At 33.4% G+C, this 19,575-nt stretch overlaps 2 protein-coding genes across 6 annotated transcripts; one reads left to right on the top strand and one right to left on the bottom strand.

The window, feature by feature from the left end:
• Positions 1–434: 434 nt before the first annotated feature.
• On the top strand, positions 435–2,545 carry LOC121251956 (WAT1-related protein At5g07050-like). Of its 2 annotated transcripts, XM_041151387.1 has the most exons (8): positions 481–565; positions 658–708; positions 932–994; positions 1,082–1,198; positions 1,295–1,529; positions 1,809–1,967; positions 2,048–2,199; positions 2,362–2,545. In XM_041151387.1, exons 2-8 carry the CDS (start codon positions 680–682, stop codon positions 2,543–2,545), a joined length of 939 nt encoding a protein of 312 aa, XP_041007321.1. In that variant the 5' UTR covers positions 481–565; positions 658–679. The 2 variants fall into 2 exon arrangements, with proteins under 2 accessions (XP_041007313.1, XP_041007321.1); XM_041151379.1 differs by having other exon boundaries at positions 435–708.
• Positions 1,769–7,303, bottom strand: LOC121251968 (transcription factor bHLH104-like). Of its 4 annotated transcripts, none has more exons than XR_005938153.1 (7): positions 7,110–7,303; positions 6,863–6,934; positions 5,997–6,074; positions 5,522–5,684; positions 4,502–4,764; positions 2,936–3,140; positions 1,769–2,557 (listed from the first exon to the last, which is right to left on the bottom strand). XR_005938153.1 is itself a non-coding variant. In XM_041151400.1 (6 exons), the coding sequence occupies exons 1-5, from the start codon at positions 7,208–7,210 to the stop codon at positions 4,516–4,518; spliced, it is 663 nt and encodes a 220-aa protein (XP_041007334.1). In that variant the 5' UTR covers positions 7,211–7,303; the 3' UTR covers positions 2,649–3,140; positions 4,502–4,515. The 4 variants fall into 4 exon arrangements, 2 of the variants coding, with proteins under 2 accessions (XP_041007334.1, XP_041007341.1); XR_005938151.1 differs by lacking the exon at positions 1,769–2,557 and adding an exon at positions 2,649–2,782; XM_041151400.1 differs by lacking the exon at positions 1,769–2,557 and having other exon boundaries at positions 2,649–3,140.
• Positions 7,304–19,575: the final 12,272 nt, after the last annotated feature.

Here is a 19,575-nt window from a genome sequence, read left to right as displayed (position 1 = left end):
ATCAGCCTGTTATTTCATCCACTAATGCAGTGATATTGATCAATAAATTAAGATTTCATATTGGCCAGTTTAGTGTGAGAACACGTTATATAGAGTCAGTTCTTTCAGGATCATGCACTGGTGCTTTACCAATAAGAAAAGTTTTAGTTCCACATTGTCCCAAGAATCTGACGTCACTTTGGCAAAATCTGGAGCTTTCAGTTAGGTTACTCATACTGTGGTCCAATCAAGCTCTTACAACGTTGGGTTTACTGTTTAGGAGTCCATGTTGGCAAAGAAAATATGCTATCCTGTCCCCCACGTCAAAGCTCAAACTTAAGTCGGGGAATTTTCAGCATATCATACTGAATTTGTACGAGAACACGATACTAACAAACAACATGCAAAGAGAATCAATTAATCCACTTCTTTCATCGTCTTCTATATTTACTTGTGCCTTTGTGTGTTCCTTCAGCTTGTGAAAAATCAAAGAGGAAGAACAAGAGCTATACAAGAGCTTATGGCACTAACGAATGGCTCTTCCCTCCAGAGCATTTACAGGAAGTTCAAGCCGCAACTCCTCATGGTTCTGGTTCAGATTGGCTATACCTTTCTGTATTTTATTACAGAAGCTTCCTTCAATCATGGAATGAATCCTCATGTCTATATTACTTACAGACACATTGTTGCTGGTGTAGTGATGTTACCTTTTGCCTATTTTCTTGAGAGGTATATATATTAATGTACATATTATACGGTTTAAATGACAGATAGAGAATGTCTGTGTGTAGATCACTAGCCAACTGCAAGTATACACCTTTCCTAAAATGATACCATTAGTTATGAATATGAGGCCTCTAAAAAAAAGACAAATGATAATAACACAAGCCTCTCAATGTTTCGAATATATCATGTTTGTGGCTATTGATCTTTAGTCCTCGATCTCCTGCAGAAAAGTAAGGCCGAAGCTGACAGTAGCTCTTATGCTCGAAATCTTTGTCCTTTCTCTCCTTGGGTAAGGACGAATTATAACAAGTTTGCTTCTTAGGTACATGATGAACAATTAATAATCGGCTAATTAAACGTCTTTCAATCATTGCAGGGTTGGTTTGACTCTGAACATGTATTTTGCAAGCTTAAGATACACCTCCCCAACCTTCGTTGCATCAATGGTCAACACCATAGCTTCCCTGACTTTTGTAATAGCCGTTGTACTCAGGTTGAAATGGTTCTTTACCGGCAAAATTCCGCTATTCTATTTAAAAGATTTTATCATTATTTCCATCATTTTATATTTGATTGTATTTGCATGTAGGTTAGAGGTTCTTGATATTCGACATCCTCGAGGGATGGCAAAGGTTCTTGGTACCTTGATCTCCCTGGCTGGTGCAATGACCATGACACTGTACAAGGGGTCTCTAATGAGAGATCTATGGCAACCTTTAATTCGTATTGATCAAGGGAGTGCTGCTACCCACGAGAACTGGTTAAAGGGTTCTCTTCTAACAGTTGCAAGCTGCATAACATGGTCCATATGGTACATTATGCAGGTCTTTATTCCTATCTCAGAACTATAGTTTATTGGACTAGTTTCCTGCAGACATTTTTTCTTAATTATATGGGGACGCAGTACCTCATTATTTTTATTATTAACTCTCATTTATAGTGGAAGAAGTTTCTTGCAGATTGGCTAAATAACTCTATGACAAGATTTTCATAGACATCCATAAAAAAATAAATAAAAATAAATTATCATAAACAAACCCACCTCATTCAAACATAACTATACTGACATGCAACGTTGGTGGATAATCCTCTGGAAATCTTAGGCATTTACATTAAAAAGATATCCGGCCCAACTGTCACTGACCGCATGGATGAGCGTTATCGGAGGAGCACAATCAGCTGTATTCACAGTGATCATAGAACATAAACGAGCAGCTTGGACCATAGGATTCAACATTGATTTCTGGTCCACCATATATGGTGTAAGTACAAATAGTCTCTTAATGTAGAAATACAGATATAAGATTTCGATAAAATCTTGATCTTGGAGATCACATTACAGGGAATAGTGGTCTCTGGTTTGATCGTCTTCATCCAACTGTGGTGCACGGAAGAAAGAGGTCCAGTTTTTGTGACCGTGTTTAATCCCCTTTCAACTATATTAGTAGCGATTCTGGGATACTTTGTCTTTGGAGAAAAACTTTACATGGGCAGGTAAATACAGCGTCGTTCTACTTCTATCTATATGCAGTACTTACAGTTTATGCATTCATATGATCTCCATGCTTCACAATATATAGCTTCAATTTTCAGTTTTTACGAAGAGAGAAACAAGAAGAATTTGTTTATTCTAAACTTCATATGTGCATTGTTCAGCATACTAGGGGCAATCATCGTCATCCTTGGCCTATACATGTTGCTGTGGGGGAAAGATGGTGACCAACAAGCTGTTCACAGCGACTCCCAAGAGCAAACTTATTTGACTTCCAAAGAGCAAAAGGAAAACAAGAAATTGATTCTCCCTTCCGCTCTTAAGGAAGGATCACAGTGCGAACCTTAAATCGTTCCCGGCCTGATCAGTGTAACGAAGGTGTCGTCGTGCGATAAAACATACAACAGAAAAAAAATATATATTAAAATAAAATCATTCTCATCTCATCTATGAAAACAAACGAGACCTAAATTGAAGGAGATCAAAAGTGAACAGAGGAATTTGAAGAGTAGTTTGCATCAACTCCAGCTTCAGAGAAAACAGGGAGGACGAGAAACTTATGGACTGTTATATGCGAGAGCGAGTCTGTACAGCAAATTAAGCAAGCAAATCAGATTGAGATGAAAACTGAATACCTTCTTGTAACCTTCACCTCAGATCCCCCAATAAATCATAGAATATATATTCATCTACAACTGTCATTTTAGTCTTTTGAATTGTTGGCACTCCGATTCATACCTTCTTAGCAGATAACCTTGCATGTCTTCAGCAATTCAGAGTCTTTTCAAAATCTCCACCTCTGGCAAGAAGGAAGAAAGGCTTGCAAAAATACCTCGCGCAAAAGTTTCTAGGAGAGACATATATTTGATGTGCGCTTGAGATCAGTTTACTCAGATGATTGAACTTAGAAGACAAAGTCCACCAGACTACACATTTTGCCAATGCCGCAACAAAATTACAATATCTGCAGCTCATTATGTTCTTCTAAACCTCCATCTCTCCCTTCTAGGATTTGTTTAGCTTTTCTCAAAAGAAACAAACCATTTTAAGGAAAATGCTTGTGTCACCGAGACATTCTCCCAAGACATTTTACAGATTATTATTATTATTATTATTATTATTATTATTATTATTTTAGTTAATGATTAAGGAAAAAAAATTAATGATGTTGTATTTTTTTTTTTTTTTTTTTTTTTAAGAAAATGTTTAAGGGTATAAAAAAATGTATGAAAAAAAAAGAAAAGAGAGAGACAATGGCCTTCCCGGTGAGTTTTCCAAAGGTGTAGCGCGATCCAACCATTTAAATCAACTCCAAGTCATCTAAAACCTACAATGGCTTCTAATCCAAGAGTAGACATATACACTTGAGAACACATCATTTTGTTGTTGTAAAGAAATTTCCAACTGACCACTTCTTCAAATTCTGATGCAATATGTGAGAGCCACAAAATAATTCATAATAAAACTATTATAGAAAGAATCGGTTTCTATAGATAAAATTGGTAAGCCCCAAAATACATAAATGAACTAGGCAATATCCTCACTAAGCATACATATCAAAAGCTAAAACAAGAGCAACAAACTTATAAATGACATCAGTTAAGGATAACACGTGGTGGTATCTAATATCAAACTAGAACAGTTCTCCCAGATGAAGCTTAAGGGTACAAACATGTGCAAAATAGATCATTGTAATGCAAATAAGCACACTATTATTAAATGCACCGCAAACATCAAATCTTTCGCTTGACCTTTCCAGATTTCATGGATTTATGATGCTAATATATGGAATGCGAGAAAAGTTCTCCATCAGACAGTCTAGCAATATCTGCGAAAGAATTTTTCTGGTTCCGTATGTTGACCTCACCTGGATAAATAATTTGTTGCCGAACCAAAAACATGAGTTCACCCGTTGAAACCTCACTGTAATTCAGCCTTTTATTTTATAGGCACTCCGGTTCACATTTTCATAGTAAATAACTTTGCATCTCTTTGGAGAGTTAAGAGACTTTCACACATCTGTCTTTGGCAAGAAAAGAAATAAAAAATAGAAAAGAAAGCTTGCCAATATACCATTGAAAAGTTTATGGGAAAAAGATGATCATTAGACTCGCACTTAAATCATAGAGACTAGCTAAAATGATTAAACCTAGAAGAAAAAGACCACCAAACTACACATCTGGCCAATCCTGCATGCAATTGCCAATAGTTGAACTTTGAAATAGGCCCTACTGAAACAGCAACTATATACACATGTTAACAGGTAACAAAATCTTGAATAATAGTAAAAGAATGCATTTGATACCAATATCAAAAAACTATGCAGCAGGGGGCCTGAGCTCATGATCATGAGATGTATCATGGGCAGCTGGAGGCAAGTATTGCCACATTGGAACAAACCCATAGCTGGAAAAAACTGCCATCTTGTTTGGCCCAGCATTATATGCAGCTGGATGGCCTGGTATAAACCCAGCAGGTGGAATAGCCATAGCTTTCAATTGCTGTTCCAACCTTTCCTTATCTGCCTTCAGCACGAGCTTCTCTTCACGAAGTTCATTCTTCTCCGCCTGTTTGCAGAGGAAAATAGCTTAAAAGTTGCCAGTACTGAGCCATCAAGCATTGCAAATTCATACAGAATTCACCTCCTTAATCAACTACATGCAGCAGAAAAATTAGAAATAAACTAAATAATTAATCAAGCTATTACATAAAAAAGAATAAATATTTAGTTTCAAAATATTGCAAAAGCAGGGAACCAATACGTTTCAATCCTTATTTTTCCTCCTAAACCTCCACCTCTCCCTTAAGATCTGTTTATCTTCTCCAAAAAGAAACCAACCATTTTAATTAACTCCAAGTCCTCTAAAATCAACGACTTCTACACCTGGAGTATTTTCACACAACACACTTGTGGGTATTCCATTTTGTTGATGTAAAGCATCTGCCAAAGACGACTTCTTCGCACATTCAGATGCAAGTACGTGTGAAAGCTAGTGAACAGTTCATTATACAATTATCACTAAACAAACAATTTCTATACACATAATGGATAAGCCAAAAATACATCAATGAACAAAGTTATATCCTCACTAAACACACATGAAAAGTTAAAAAAAAAAAAAACACACAATTTATTAAGAATATAGGACAAGGACAACACAGTAACTGAAATCAAAGCAGAAGATTCTCCCAAAATGAATATAATAGAATTCCTATTACGAACATCTGCAAAGCACAAGCTGTCGAAAGGAATGATAAACTTCACAGTGCAGTAAATTATTTATAATTTGATAAGTACAGAAAAATTATTTATATACAACTAACCTTTAGACTTTGTATTTCTCCCAGTAGTTTCTTATTTGTCTCTTTAAGTTCTTGAGATTCAGATCTCAGTTGGTTCAAAATTCTGATTGCATCATCAAGTATGGCATGCTTGTCAGTTTTGACAGTTCTCCCAGGATCCAAAACAGAACTCAACTCTAGAAACCTGCACAAGTCATAAACAAGACCTGGCCTTTCATTATCACCTAAGAGAGAGAGAGAGAGTATAAAATTTAGACAGCACAGAATTCCATGACTTCAAAACCCTTTACAAAGAATAAGCATTCTGATAGCAATCATTCTAGTGCAAAATGTACATTAATTTTAAATTAAATTTCTCACAAGACAGCCAGAAATAATGGACTTCCTTTTTTAATAAACAAAAAAAGGAAAACAAAATGGATATACTGAATGCTTAAACTCAACACCATATAAAAACCATGAAATTTAATAGAATCTGATGGAGTAAGTTGCTTGCCTGTCATTCAATCTCTCCCTCCGCAATCGCTCACGGCAAGCTTTAGAGACAGGCCTGCTGCATGAATCATTTCTCCCCCTGAAAGTTATGAGCATAAGAATTATCTGCGGATGTAAGAGCACAATGATACAAGCAGATCAACTTGTTGCTACCAAATATGGAAATGAAAAAAATTGCAAACCCTTACTATGCATCACATAGAGATGGCTATAAATGAAAGTGATACATGGATATTATCATCATCCAACTATACCCTTTAAACCCCTTCTCGTTATTTGGTGATCAGACTCACTGTAGGAAACTGAAATTCGGGTAGCAAAACTAGAGTTCAGAGGCAACTATGCACTGAAACACTGTGTTCTAGCAAATTCATAAGAAGATAAATGAAAATACCCTGATTAGCAGTGACAAATGGCAAGCAATGACTAAACGCAAAAGCTACAGCTACCGATTCCACCAAATAAATGTAAACATTAAATATATTTTGAACCAATTTTATGTCCGGATGGGCCTAACAAATTAAAAAGTGAATAGAAAGAATAAAACAATGAAAGGACTCTATGCGGTAAACGAATATAATATAAGACGCTACAGAACTATGATTTATCAGCTGAGCTTTAAAAAAAAAACACAACAGAACAGAAAAGTTTACCTTGTACAGGATTATTCTCGCAATTTATCCTACGAATGAAAAAGAAAGAGGAACAACAGAACAGAACATTGGATTTTGCAAGATTATGCCTTGCTATTTATCCTATGAAGGATAACGGAAGACAAACACCATAGCTGGAGCTGGTAAGATTACAAGTCTAATTTTCGGAAGCAACAAAAAAAAGAACTGAAATATAAAACCATCTCAATAATACCTCTTCCGCGAGCACTCTCTTTGGGCGCAATCTTCCTCTCGCCCAGACGAAAAATCAAATTCCACGCTAGCACTGCAACCATATATGATAATAAACAATAAATTCTGAAGAGAAACAATCTAAGAATTTCCGCCATCAAAATCTAGAATCCGAACCAATAATTATCATAGACTCGAGCAATGCGACATGGAATTCAAGGATAAAGTAAAGAAAAGAAAGCCGTGAGGAGAGAAAGGAATCGGATTACCTATGATCGGGCAAACAGAATTCGGGGGAAGGGTTGCCGCCGATGAAGGTATAATCGAGTAAATCCCAAGAGATACTGTTCTCTAACAACGATGGATCCATTTCATTTGAGTTTGGGATTTTAGAATCGGGAAAATGGAATTCCAATCGCTGTTCAGGACTTTTTGGGAGCGGAACTAAAAATAAACCTATGGGGAAATTTTATTTATTTAATGTGTACAAATTCTGCGCCGGCCCAAAAAAGAGAGAAGGGAGCACCAATAAAGTCCCACCACGTGGAGGAACCTCGCCACCGCTTCTTTATTACACGGAACTCATGTCTGCCGCACGTGTCTCCCTTATCATCATGGTCATGGGGCTGCGCTGATCAGGCCATCCTATTCCTCGGTGCTTAAGCAGGCGGGCCTTATTCTCAAGCAGGCAGATCTTATTCCGCCCAGGAAGAGGCCCACAAGTAACTGACAATTGATAAACAAAGAAAAAGGTGACATTTTAAAAAAGAAAAAATTAGTATTATTTTTTATTTTGTATTTTATATTAACATCATATTTTAAGCATTGTGATAAAAATGAGAACAACAAAATTTAAACGCGTCTTTAATGCTTGCACGGCCTAAATTTATATTTATATATATATATATATATATATATATATATATCCTCTATTATAATAAGTGTCTATCTAATTATGAATAGTAATTTTTTCTTGTTTTATTGTTAGTTTCCTTATTTCCCGTTAAGTCCTAGTTAAACTCTTGTTTGTGGTCATTTGTGTTGTTTGTATCTGTTTGTATTCCATTATAATTTTAAATATGTAAGAAAAACAGTGCCACATTATAATACGTTCAGGCTATGCAGGGATACAATTGTCTTTTTCTATACATTATAATAGCAAAACATTATAATAAGTTACAATTTGGAAGAAAAACCACAGTTCCATTTGCCCTCATTTTACCCTTTTGTCCGTCAGTTCCGTGTGCTCTCATTTTTCCCCTTTTGTCCATGTGCCAGCAACTGAATTTGTGAATATTTTCCATGCATTGGAATGGTAGCTGTAAACAGAAAGAGAGAATATATTAGAAATTACATAATATATTATATTGCATGCAGTATAAATCTGTGGAGGAAGATTTTAATCACATGTAATAGAAATTAATTATAATAAGTTATAAATTTATAATATGCAGTATAATTTATAATTTATAATAAGTTACTTTTTATGTCCGTGTGTCTAGGTAGGATGAAATTAGAAATTTATAATCACACGAGGAGGCAGCCGAATGGCCAGGTAGTGCAGTAGTCAGGTTCAAAATTTGAACACCAAGAGACATCTTTCATAGGAACCCAAGAGGCACTGAACTGTGTTTAAGAAAACCCTTCTATTACGTTCAGTGCAGTGGTGCTAAGGTTTAAAAATTGACTGATACCTTCTATTACAAATAACCCTTCTATTACAAGTAGTGCAGTGGTGCTACGGTTTCAAAGAAGATTTAAAAGTGAGTCTAACTGTCTTTTGTGTGTTTATAGTATAAGTCTATCTATACATTACATATGCTTGTTCATATTTCTAAGAAATGAAGTAACTGATACTATAAAACCTAAAAATTCATAAAACGTATTAAAAAGCCTATCAGAAAATACAATTCAGAAAACTTATTCATACAACTGTTTTTTATGTCTGTGTGTCTAGGCAGGGAGAAATTAGAAATTTATAATCACATGAGGAGGCAGCCGAATGGTCAAGCAATGCAGTAGTCAGGTTCAAAGTTTGAACACCAAGAGACATCTTTCTTAAAAACCCAAGAGGAATTGAACTGTGTTTAAGAAAACCGTTCTATTACTTTCAGTGCAGTGGTGCTAAGGTTTGAAAAGTGAATGATACATTTTATTGCAAATAACCCTTCTATTACAAGCAGTGTAGTGGTGCTACGGTTTCAAAGAAGATTGAAAAGTGAGTCTTAACTATTTTTTGTGTGCTTATAGTATAAGTATATTTATGCATTACATATGTTTGTTCATATTTCTAAGAAATGAAGTAACTAATACCATAAAACCTAGAAATTCATAAAACTTATCAAAAAACCTATCAGAAAACTCAATTCAGAAAACTTATTCATGCAACTGTATATTTAGTTTATCTTCTATTTCTTTCAAATTCTTCTACGCTCTGTTTCTCTCAAATCAAGTGTGGCGAAGTAGTGCAGTAGTGCTAAGGTTTGAAGAAACATTGAAAAGGTTAGTCTAACTACATTTTGTGTGTTTATAGTATATATAGTCTATCTATACATTACACATGTTTGTTCATATTTCTAATAAATAAAGCAACTAATACCATAAAACTTAGAGATCCATAAAAATTATTAAAAAACTTATAAAAAAACTCAAAAACAAATAAAACCCAATACTTATAGTCAAACAATAATAAGAAGAAGACAAATGTAACAGAAATAATTAGAAAATCAAGCCCAAAATCTGGGGAAAAAAAAGTTTGAAAGTACCTGGAGAATGGAGTCATTCTATAGTGATAGACTGTACCAAAAAAAAAAAAAAGAGCAACCCATAAATTTAAGCAAATCAATTTTTACATTTTTTTGTTTGGAAATCATATATAAATAAATGAAAAAATGAAACCATTGTTGAAAATCTCCACAAAAGGAAAAAACCTTCAAACCATATCAATTGATTCAAAAAATGAAAAAGAGAAGTCAAAAATATGAAAATGATTGTAGAGAAGTAATAATCACATAAAAATATGCACAAAAAGCAAACCACAATCCAAAATCCTTGAAAAAAAAAAACCTAGATCAAGTCAATTAAACTGTTAGAACATGCACAAAGTGAATATTGTCCATGCATTGGAATGAAAGCTACAAACAGAAAGATAAAATATATTAGAAATTAGATAATATATTATATATTATATTGCATGCTAGAGTAAAGACAATATATTATATTAGAAATTAGAAATTATATTATATATTAGGAACTGAATATCTGAATATCTATGAAAGTCTAACCATTAATTACAAAAATAGTGCAACCAAAACAAAAACATGAAGAGGCAACCGAATGGCCAAGCGGTGCAGTAGTCAACTTTAAAGTTTGAACACCAAGACACATCTTTCATAGGAACTCAAGAGGCATTGAATTGTATTTAAGAAAACCCTTCGATTACCTTAAGTTTCTACTACGCTCTGTGTCTCTCAAAACTAATTAAAAAACTTATCAGAAAAATTCAAGTAAAAAAACTAATTCGTGCAACCGGATATTCAGTTTATCTTCTATTTCTTTCAGTTTCTTCTATGCTCTGTCTCTCTCAAATCAGGAGTGGCCAAGCATTGCAGTGGTGCTATGGTTTGAATGACCATTGAAAATGTGAGTCTAAGGGCATGTTTGGGGGGTGAGATGAGAATTTTGTGTTTTGTTTGAGAGTTTAAAATATTGTATTTTAATATTATTATTGTATTGGGATTTGAAAAAGGTGAATTGGGATTTGAAAAAGTTGAATTGTTTATTATATTTTGTATGGAGATTTGAAAAAGGTGTAATGATGAGATAAGATGAGATGAGAATTTTGTGTCTCATCCCATCCCCCAAACCTGTCCTAATTGTCTTTTGTGTGTTTATAGTATGTATAATTTATCTATGCATTACACATGTCTGTTCATATTTCTAAGAAATCAAGCAACTAATACCATAAAACTTAGATATTCATAAAAGTTAATAAAAAACTTCTAAAAAAACTCAAAAACAAATAAAACCTAATCACCATAGTCAAACAATAATAAGAAGAAGAAAAATATAACACAAATAATTAGAAAATCAATACCAAAAAATGAGGGGGAAAAAAAAGCAGGAAGTACCTAGAGAAGATGGTCATTCTATAGTGATGGACTATACCCAAATAAAGCAACAAGTTTCAAAAAAAGAAGAATAAAAGGAACACAGAAATTTAAGTAAGTTGAATTGTACATATTTTGTTCATATATGAATAAATGAACATAAATAAATTTATGTATCAAATAATTTCATCACTCTAATACAATTTTTTTTTTTATAACAAAAGAACTGTAGAGATATGTCAATTAGAATAACCCTTAAAATTTTCATATAATATGATCTCGAGCTAAACATTTAAAACTTAGAAATAAAAGAAGTCATAACCATGAAAACAATTGTAAAGTAACAATCACTTCATTTAAAGCTTTTACCTTCTGTTTTGGCAAAAAAAAAACAAGGCACCAAATCAGATCAATTAAATTGTTAAAACATGCATAAAAATGAAGCCATTGTCCAAACTCCCCATAAAAGGAAGAAACCACCAAATCAGATCAATTGATTCAAAAAAACAAAAAGAGAAGTCGGAACCATGAAAATGATTGTAGAGAAGTAACAATCACATAAAAATATGCACAAAAAACAAACCATAATCCAAAGTCCTTGAAAAACAAAACACCAGAACAAGACAATTAAATTGTTAGCATATGCACAAAAAAAAAAAAAAACCACAGTCCAAAGCCCCTGAAAAAAAAACCCACCAAATCAGATCAATTAAATAAAAAAAATAAAAAGAATAAAATAATGACATGCAAACCAAAAAAAGAAAACCAATAATTTTTTTAACGATGACAAGTCATGAGAAGTATTACATATAGTTTTTTATGTATAGAGAAGTAACAATCACATTAAAAAATGCACAAAAACCAAACCAGAATCCAAAGTCTTTGAAAAAAAATACCAAATCAGATCATTTAAACTGTTAGGACATGCAAAAAAATAAAACCATAGTCCAAAGTCCCTGCAAAAAACATACCACCAAAACAAATCATTTAAATAAAAATATAAAAAAGACAATAAAACAATGACATGCAAACCAAAACAATAAAACCCATAAATTTTTAACGATGAGGGGTGATGAGAAGCATTACAAATAGCTTATGATGTATTGATCACATCAACATTAATCAGCTAAATTATACATCCAACCATAGACTATATTTATGCTTTTACCAAATAAAATAAAATAAACTTCATTCCAATGTACTTAAATCATTCTCACAAAACTCAGGCACAAAATTTAAATGAAATTTGCATTTCAAATTTGCTTGGCCTAAAAATCATCTTTTCAGGATATTCGCTTAAACAACAGGACATTGCAATGTCATTATGAGACTTTAGTAGTTCTAAGTGGTATTAAAAGATTGTAAAAGAATGTAAAGGCAAGTAAGGAAAAAGAAAAAAGAAACAATTGGATTTTGCCACGCTTTCAGCTCTTCTCATTGGTAGAGAATTTCATGAAGATATTCAAAAGAGCCCTATATGAGCAAAAACATAAAATAAAAAATAAACCATAAAACATAAAAAAAAAAACTAAAAAAAATTAATAAAAATCATGGCTTCCAAAGGTCACAAGCAAGAAATTAAGTGCGGAAGCAAACTCCCACATCGACCTTATGGTTCGAAGAATAGATCTAAAAAATAAAGCGAAAACTAAAAGATCTAAATGAATAGATATAGATATGTCGGTACACAAAAAAAAAATAGGTGTTGGAATTTCTCGATTCTAGACTAAAACATCTAGATCTGATGTTGTTAGCGAAGAATAAGAAAAAAAAAAAAAAAAAAGCTTTCAAGCGGGAGAGAAAGAGAGAGATGTAAAATAAGTTAGGGTTTTTATCTTGCATCTTAGCACCTCCTCAAGATGAAAAATGGAGGGCCAAAAATGGGTAAAGAGAAGAGAATTCCACTCTGCCGTCGAGACCATTGAAACAAAGGGACAAAGAGAGAGATCGAAACGGCAAATGGAGTTGATTTTTAGAGAGAGGGATCGAGAGACAAAGGTCGGGACAGAGAGGAAGTAGAATGAAAGGAGCGTCGAAGAGCAGAGAGGGATTTGTGTAGTGTAAGACTGATTTGAGGAAAATATCCCTACCACAACATCGCCATCACCCAAGTTGTAAAGACTAAATTGACCTCTTGAAACTGACAAATAAAAGGAAAAATGACTTTTAACATACGAATTTTTTTAGTTTTAAAAATTTTAAGATAGATTATATGTAAAAATATTTTAATCAATTTCCCTATGTGTATTAAATAATTGATTGAAATTAATTTTCCTATAAAGATCATGTTATTTCTAACAGTCTCTTCAAAATGCTCTAAAAATTTTAAAACTCAAAAACTAATTAATACACGGTATGGTTACCCAATTCAAATGAAATTATTTAATTTGAATTGTACAAAGGAAATTAAGTGGCTAACCAAACAAATACAATACCTTTGACATATCAACAGTAAATAATGAAAAGCATGAAAAGCTTCATGCTTTATTTTTTTAATCCCCTTTATCATTATTGCTCCCAAAACATCATATTTTCAATAATATTTTATTTATTATTAGAAAAACAAATCCCAAATTTTCTATATATAGAGAAATAAATAGGTTATAGAATAATATTCTAATTTATAATTGGAATAAAAAATCCCGAATTTGCTATATATTGAAAAATAAATAAATCGTAATCAGAATAATATATTTTAAGAGAAATATTTTATTTTTTCAGGATTATAGACTAAATCTGGCCAACAATTTCAAAATATATTTTGGGATTTAAATTTGTTTATACATGTTTTTTTTAATTACTCCTAAATATTAGTTTTCATTAACATATTCATAATTATTGCTCAATAATTATTAAATGATTTTCAATCATTGGTAGGACTTATAATTATTACTTTATATGTGTGTGTGCATAGGAACTCAGAACTTAATTAATACCCCTTTTGGTTATCCTCTTCAAATGAAAATATCTCATTTGAACTTTATATGTGTGTCTGCTATTATGTTTGATAAAGTTGTAGAAGAAGCATTCAATTATTCAGTAGTTGAGTTTATGAATCATATTGGTAATGTATATTTTCTTATTTTCCATCGCTTTATTGATGTGAGTAAAAGAGTCTATCTTAAAATTTTTCACACACTTACTACATTATCTATAAGTAAAATGACTTTTATATTCAAATTGACTTTTATTTACATCATGAATACTAATTTTATTATAAACATTGCATTACAAAATTTGTGTTATTTTACATGAACATTTACCATATATAGAAAATATTATGTTGACCCTGACCGACTCAACCAACATCAACACAAGAATTTCAACGTCGTCTCTTTTAATCCTATACAGGATGACATTAAATGACGAATCATAGTACAAACACCAAACGACACATATTTTGAATTACAGTTTTTGTTGGACTTTTATTAAACTTATAGCAGGCAACTTTGCTAAAATTATGGATGTTATAAACATGTATTGGATTATATGATATTTTGAATTAATGTTTTTATCTTTTCTACTATGCCTTAAATTATGAAGTGAAATCAATCATTTTTATTTGATATATATTATTTTTTACAAATAATCATTTCATAAAACTAGGCATATTTTAAGAGAAAATACTAAGTTGTCCAAGCTACCCGCCAAGCATGTACAGCTGGCATGCCTTAAATGTGATTGTATTTCTTTTTAAAAATTTTGAACATATTTAAACATTTAGTGTATATATATATATATATATACACACACACAAATAAACAAATTCACTAGTAATAACTTGTTTAACTATTAAAAAAATTGAAATACACTAGCGATTAAATTCAGAGATAAAATTAGGAAGCAAATTAGCATTTATATATATATATATATATATATATATATATATATATATAAGGTATATCAGATTCAAAAAATGAAATTATTTTTTGAAAAATTCTACTCATTTAAGTAGCATTCCTTCAGCTACAAGTTTGGCTCAGAACAAAAAGAGCATAGAGAGAAATAACTGCTTTGCATGGTTAATGATTTTGATAAAAAAAACTATAATAAGATAAAGAGAAATATTTTAGTCACAAAGAGATTACACCAGAAATATTTTACCCACAAAAGTAAATCTACAAATTGACATGGCTTGATGCAGTGCTTCAAATTATAAAATTACTTTTAGTGTAAAGTAGATTAACGGATCACATAAAGTCATGTCAGTTTGCGAGTTTATTTTTATATAATCTGTTTGTGCTTGTAACAGTTCTCATAAGATAATCAAATGGCATGAGCTTCATTCTTAAGCTTGTCAAGAAGCTCGTCCATGGAAGAAACAATACCCCAGCTTTTCTCTTGAGAGGTTCTCTTAGGTAATTGGATTTTATTTCCCCCTTTACCTCTTGTGGGGTGTATTTCTTTATGACCTTCAACTTTACTTTCATTATGTTGGGGAGTGTTGCGTAACTTGGCTGTAATTTTAAGGAGTGTGTTCACTAAACGGTATACCTCTTGGAAATACTTTTTTTCATAGTGATGGTTCCAATATGGGTAATGATTGAGGAAGTGTCAAGAGACAGTCATTTGATTTAATTAAAAGGTTGTGTCACTTGTTAATGGTTATGTTATTTGCCAACCATTATCTTACCAATAGTTATGCCCTTACCAACTACTGCCTCATGGCTAAGTCTGTACATAATTACTCATAACTCAACCCGTCCCGATTGAACCGATCCGACCTACCTGATAAAGTCAGGTTAAAATTTAGTAGCGAGTCATTTAAGATACAATACTGCTACATACAGGCGCGACTTTTGCCTGTATACGCAAACCCCTTGATGTGGCAAATGCCATGTCAACATTTATATTAAAAAAATAAAAAAGGGAAAAAGTCAAAAATTGAATTACATTTCCGCACCTGCAGTTTTTCATTTCAACGAAAACCTCTCCCGCCTTTCGTCTCTCCATCAAATCGATCCTCTGCTTCTACACTCCTCACGTCGAACCAGGTAAGATTCTTTGACAAATCTCTTTCTTTTGTTCATCTGTGCTAGTATTTAACAATGTTTGGCTTGGGAAATTTGTCAAATGAAGTGGTGGGGATTGCAGAAATCTATGAAATCTACGTGAGTTGTGAAATCTAAAACTGTGTGTTGTGGAATCTGTGAAAGGAAGGATTGTGTTTTTTTTCTAGTTCAGTAAAGCAGCAGCCATAAACAGGTTTAGAGCCATAAAGAATGCACAGATGTCTATGTTTTTTGTTGTCCCTTCACTAGGATGCTGTGATATGGTGGGAAATTGGTTTTTTCACTTCAAGAAATTGATACGAGAGAATGGTATCACACAATTTTGAAACTTTTGAGTAGTTCCGTAGCTTTGTATAGTTCCATCGTACCAATAATGAGACCTCCTCCAACTGCCTATCTATTTCTATGGAGCAATCAGGTGATACTTTCTAGATTTGGTAACATTAACTAAATGTTAATTGTTTATGTGGGTATTTATTTTTTTTTAGAAAATTGCAGCAACACTCATGGAACTCTACTTCTGCTGTCACGTCAAATTTTGCTGCCTTGTGTAGTTCTGCTATACCAGTGATGGGTCCTTCTCCAATTGCCTACCCATATCCATGAAGCAACTAGGTGATGATCTCAAATAATATTTCATGTACTTAGTGTGATTTCGAGTTTTTATTCTTTTTTTGGTAAATTGCAGCATTACCCATGGATGTCTACTTCTGGTGCCATGTCTAGTTCCGCTACCAGTGCTAGCTCTAATGTAGCTAGTAGCTCGTGCTCCACTTTACCAGTATTTGTTCCTCCTACAAATGCCAATCCATATCCATGTGATAGTGAGGTGCTGAGTTTATTTTTCACACGATGTTTGTATGCACATTTTCCACAACAAATATTGATAAGTTATAATTGTTTTCTCCTAAATAGCAGGAAAATAAGGCGCCGCAGGAAAGTCACTTTGTTGAAGCAATTAGTGACGCCACATTAGACTTGATAGAAATTGAAACGCAATCTACTGACTCTTTAGGTAATACTATTGATACCAAAAAGGTTGCTAGTTCCGGGACACTATCTATGGAGCCTACTTCAAGGTGTGATATCACTTAGGAGCCGAAGGCAGGGATGTGCTTTGAATCAAAGAATGAGTTGATTTCTTACTATAAATAGTACGGTAGACAATGTGGATTTGGGATAATGACACAAATGAGTAAAATGAAGAAAGATGAGACTATCAAGTATGTCACTCTGAGATATGCTCATGATGGCAAGGCACGGAATCGGACCTCAAATATCTCTAAGCCTCGGCCAACAAGTAAGACAGATTGCAAGGCAATGATAAATGTGTTGTTGAAGGGTGGGAAGTTATGTGTCACATCGGTAGTTAACACATACAATCATGTGCTAAGTTTAAGAAAATCCAGGTTCTTCAGATGCAATAAAGAAGTTAGTGAGTCCGTTAGGAGGGTTTTGGATACAAATGATAAGGCTGGCATATGGATGAATAAGAGTTTCCAAGCTCTTGTGACTGATGTGAGTGGGTTTGAGAACGTACCATTTAGAGAAAAAAATTGTCGTAACTATAGTGATAAGGCACGTCACCTACGGCTGGGGAAAGGTGGTGCACAAGCGCTATTTGAGTATTTTCGAATGATGCAATACAAGAATGATGACTTTTACAACATAATAGATTTGAATGATGATGATAGGATGAGGAATGTGTTTTGGGAGGACGCCCGTAGTAGAGGGGCATACAACTATTTTGGAGATATGGTAACATTCGATATCACGTACCTCACGAATAGATATGGAATGTCATTTGCACCTTTAGTGGGTGTAAATCACCATGGGCAGTCAATCCTTTTGGGTGCATGGCTTATTTCAAGCAAGGATATAGAATCATTTGTGTGGTTATTTAGAACTTGGCTTGATTGCATAGATGAAAAAAGGCCGAATACTATTATTACAAATCAAGATCGTGCAATAAAAAATGCGATCGCCATCGTCTTCCCTAACACTCGTCATAGATATTACTTATAGCACATACTGCGTAAGGTCCCTAAGAAGTTTGGTGCACATAATCAATACAAATGTGGCCTGGAGAATAAGTTGTTATCTTGTGTCTATGACTCCTTTACTATCGAGGAGTTTGAGAATTCTTGAAAGTCCTTATTGCAACGTTCAACCTGCAAGAAAATGGTTGGTTGCAAAGCTTATATGCAAAGCGAGAGTTTTGGGTGCTGATATATTTGAAGAATTCTTTTTGGGCTGGAACGAGTACCACTCAGCGTAGCGAGAGCATGAATGCTTTCTTCGAAAGCTATGTGTATGCTAGGACAAATCTAAAAGAGTTTGTTGATCAGTTCGACAATGCATTGAAGAAATAAATTGAGAATGAAAACCAAGCAGATTTTCATTCATTTAACTTTACCATTCTTTGCATATAACACTTGGCACTAAAGAAGAAATTTCAAGAGGTGTACACGAATGCCAAATTCAGGGAGATACAACAAGAGGTAATGGGGATAATTTATTATCATTGTCATTTTCAGAAACAGGATGGAGTAATAGCAAATTACCATGTCGATGATGAAATTAAAGCTGAAGATTTCATGAAAGAGATTATTTATACTGTTTACTTTAATGAGGCCGAATTGGAGGCGAAGTGTGTATGCGGGTTGTTTGAGATGCGAGGGATAATGTGCAAACATATCCTTATCGTATTTTCTGCAAGAAAAGTCCGTGGGTTGCCTAAAAAGTACATATTGGACCGGTGGAGGAAGGACATAAAATGCAAGTATACTCTTATTCCAAGTAGTTATGACAAGAAGGATTAGAGGCCCGAAACTTTTAGATATAAACGTTTATTGAAAATTTGTTATGAGGTAATAACAAATGCAGCGTCATGCAATGTGTATACTGAGGATATGGTTGAAAAGTTGTATGCGATAAATGATGTATACCGCACCTTAAATCCCCATAACGTAGTTTCAAATGTTGGAATAAGTACTGTTAATGCGACCACAACAGGAAGTTCCAAAAAAGTACCAAGTCTCAATGTTGTCAGGGGTAAGGGAAGACTCCCGTCTAAGAGGAGAATGTCAATGATGGAGGAAAATGTGAAGAAAATAAAAACTAAGGCGGCTAAAAATCACAGTGACAAGGGAAAAAGTAGACTGGTGAGCACAAGGTTTGGAAGTTATACTTATATAGTACTTGATAATATACTTATTTTTGCTTACATTTGCTTTTTTTTTTTTTTTTTATTGTTAGTGGTGGCGTAGATTGGACACCGAAATATTGAAAAGTAGTGAGAATCAATTCAGCCCACCGATGATGGGTACACAAGAAACTGTACAAACTTCTGTGATGACCAACCAAGAAAATGTACAACAACCAGTGATGGGGACAAAAGACTGTACAAATTCCAATAATGAGGACACAAGAAAGTGTATAATTACCACATTTTTGCATTTAACATATTTGTATGTTTTTATGTGTGTCTTACTTTCTTGACTATTACATGCGCAAATGCAACTTGGTATGGATGGAACACAACCTTTGACAGTAGATGGAACACAACCTTCAATGGCAGATTGAATGCTACTAGTGGAGTATGTTGTGTGTTC

The sequence above is a fragment of the Juglans microcarpa x Juglans regia genome, chromosome 1D (assembly GCF_004785595.1).
Source record: "Juglans microcarpa x Juglans regia isolate MS1-56 chromosome 1D, Jm3101_v1.0, whole genome shotgun sequence".
In the NCBI taxonomy this organism is placed as follows: domain Eukaryota; kingdom Viridiplantae; phylum Streptophyta; class Magnoliopsida; order Fagales; family Juglandaceae; genus Juglans; species Juglans microcarpa x Juglans regia.
Note: the sequence above shows the minus strand (reverse complement) of the source record. Positions and strands in the feature narration are given on the sequence as shown.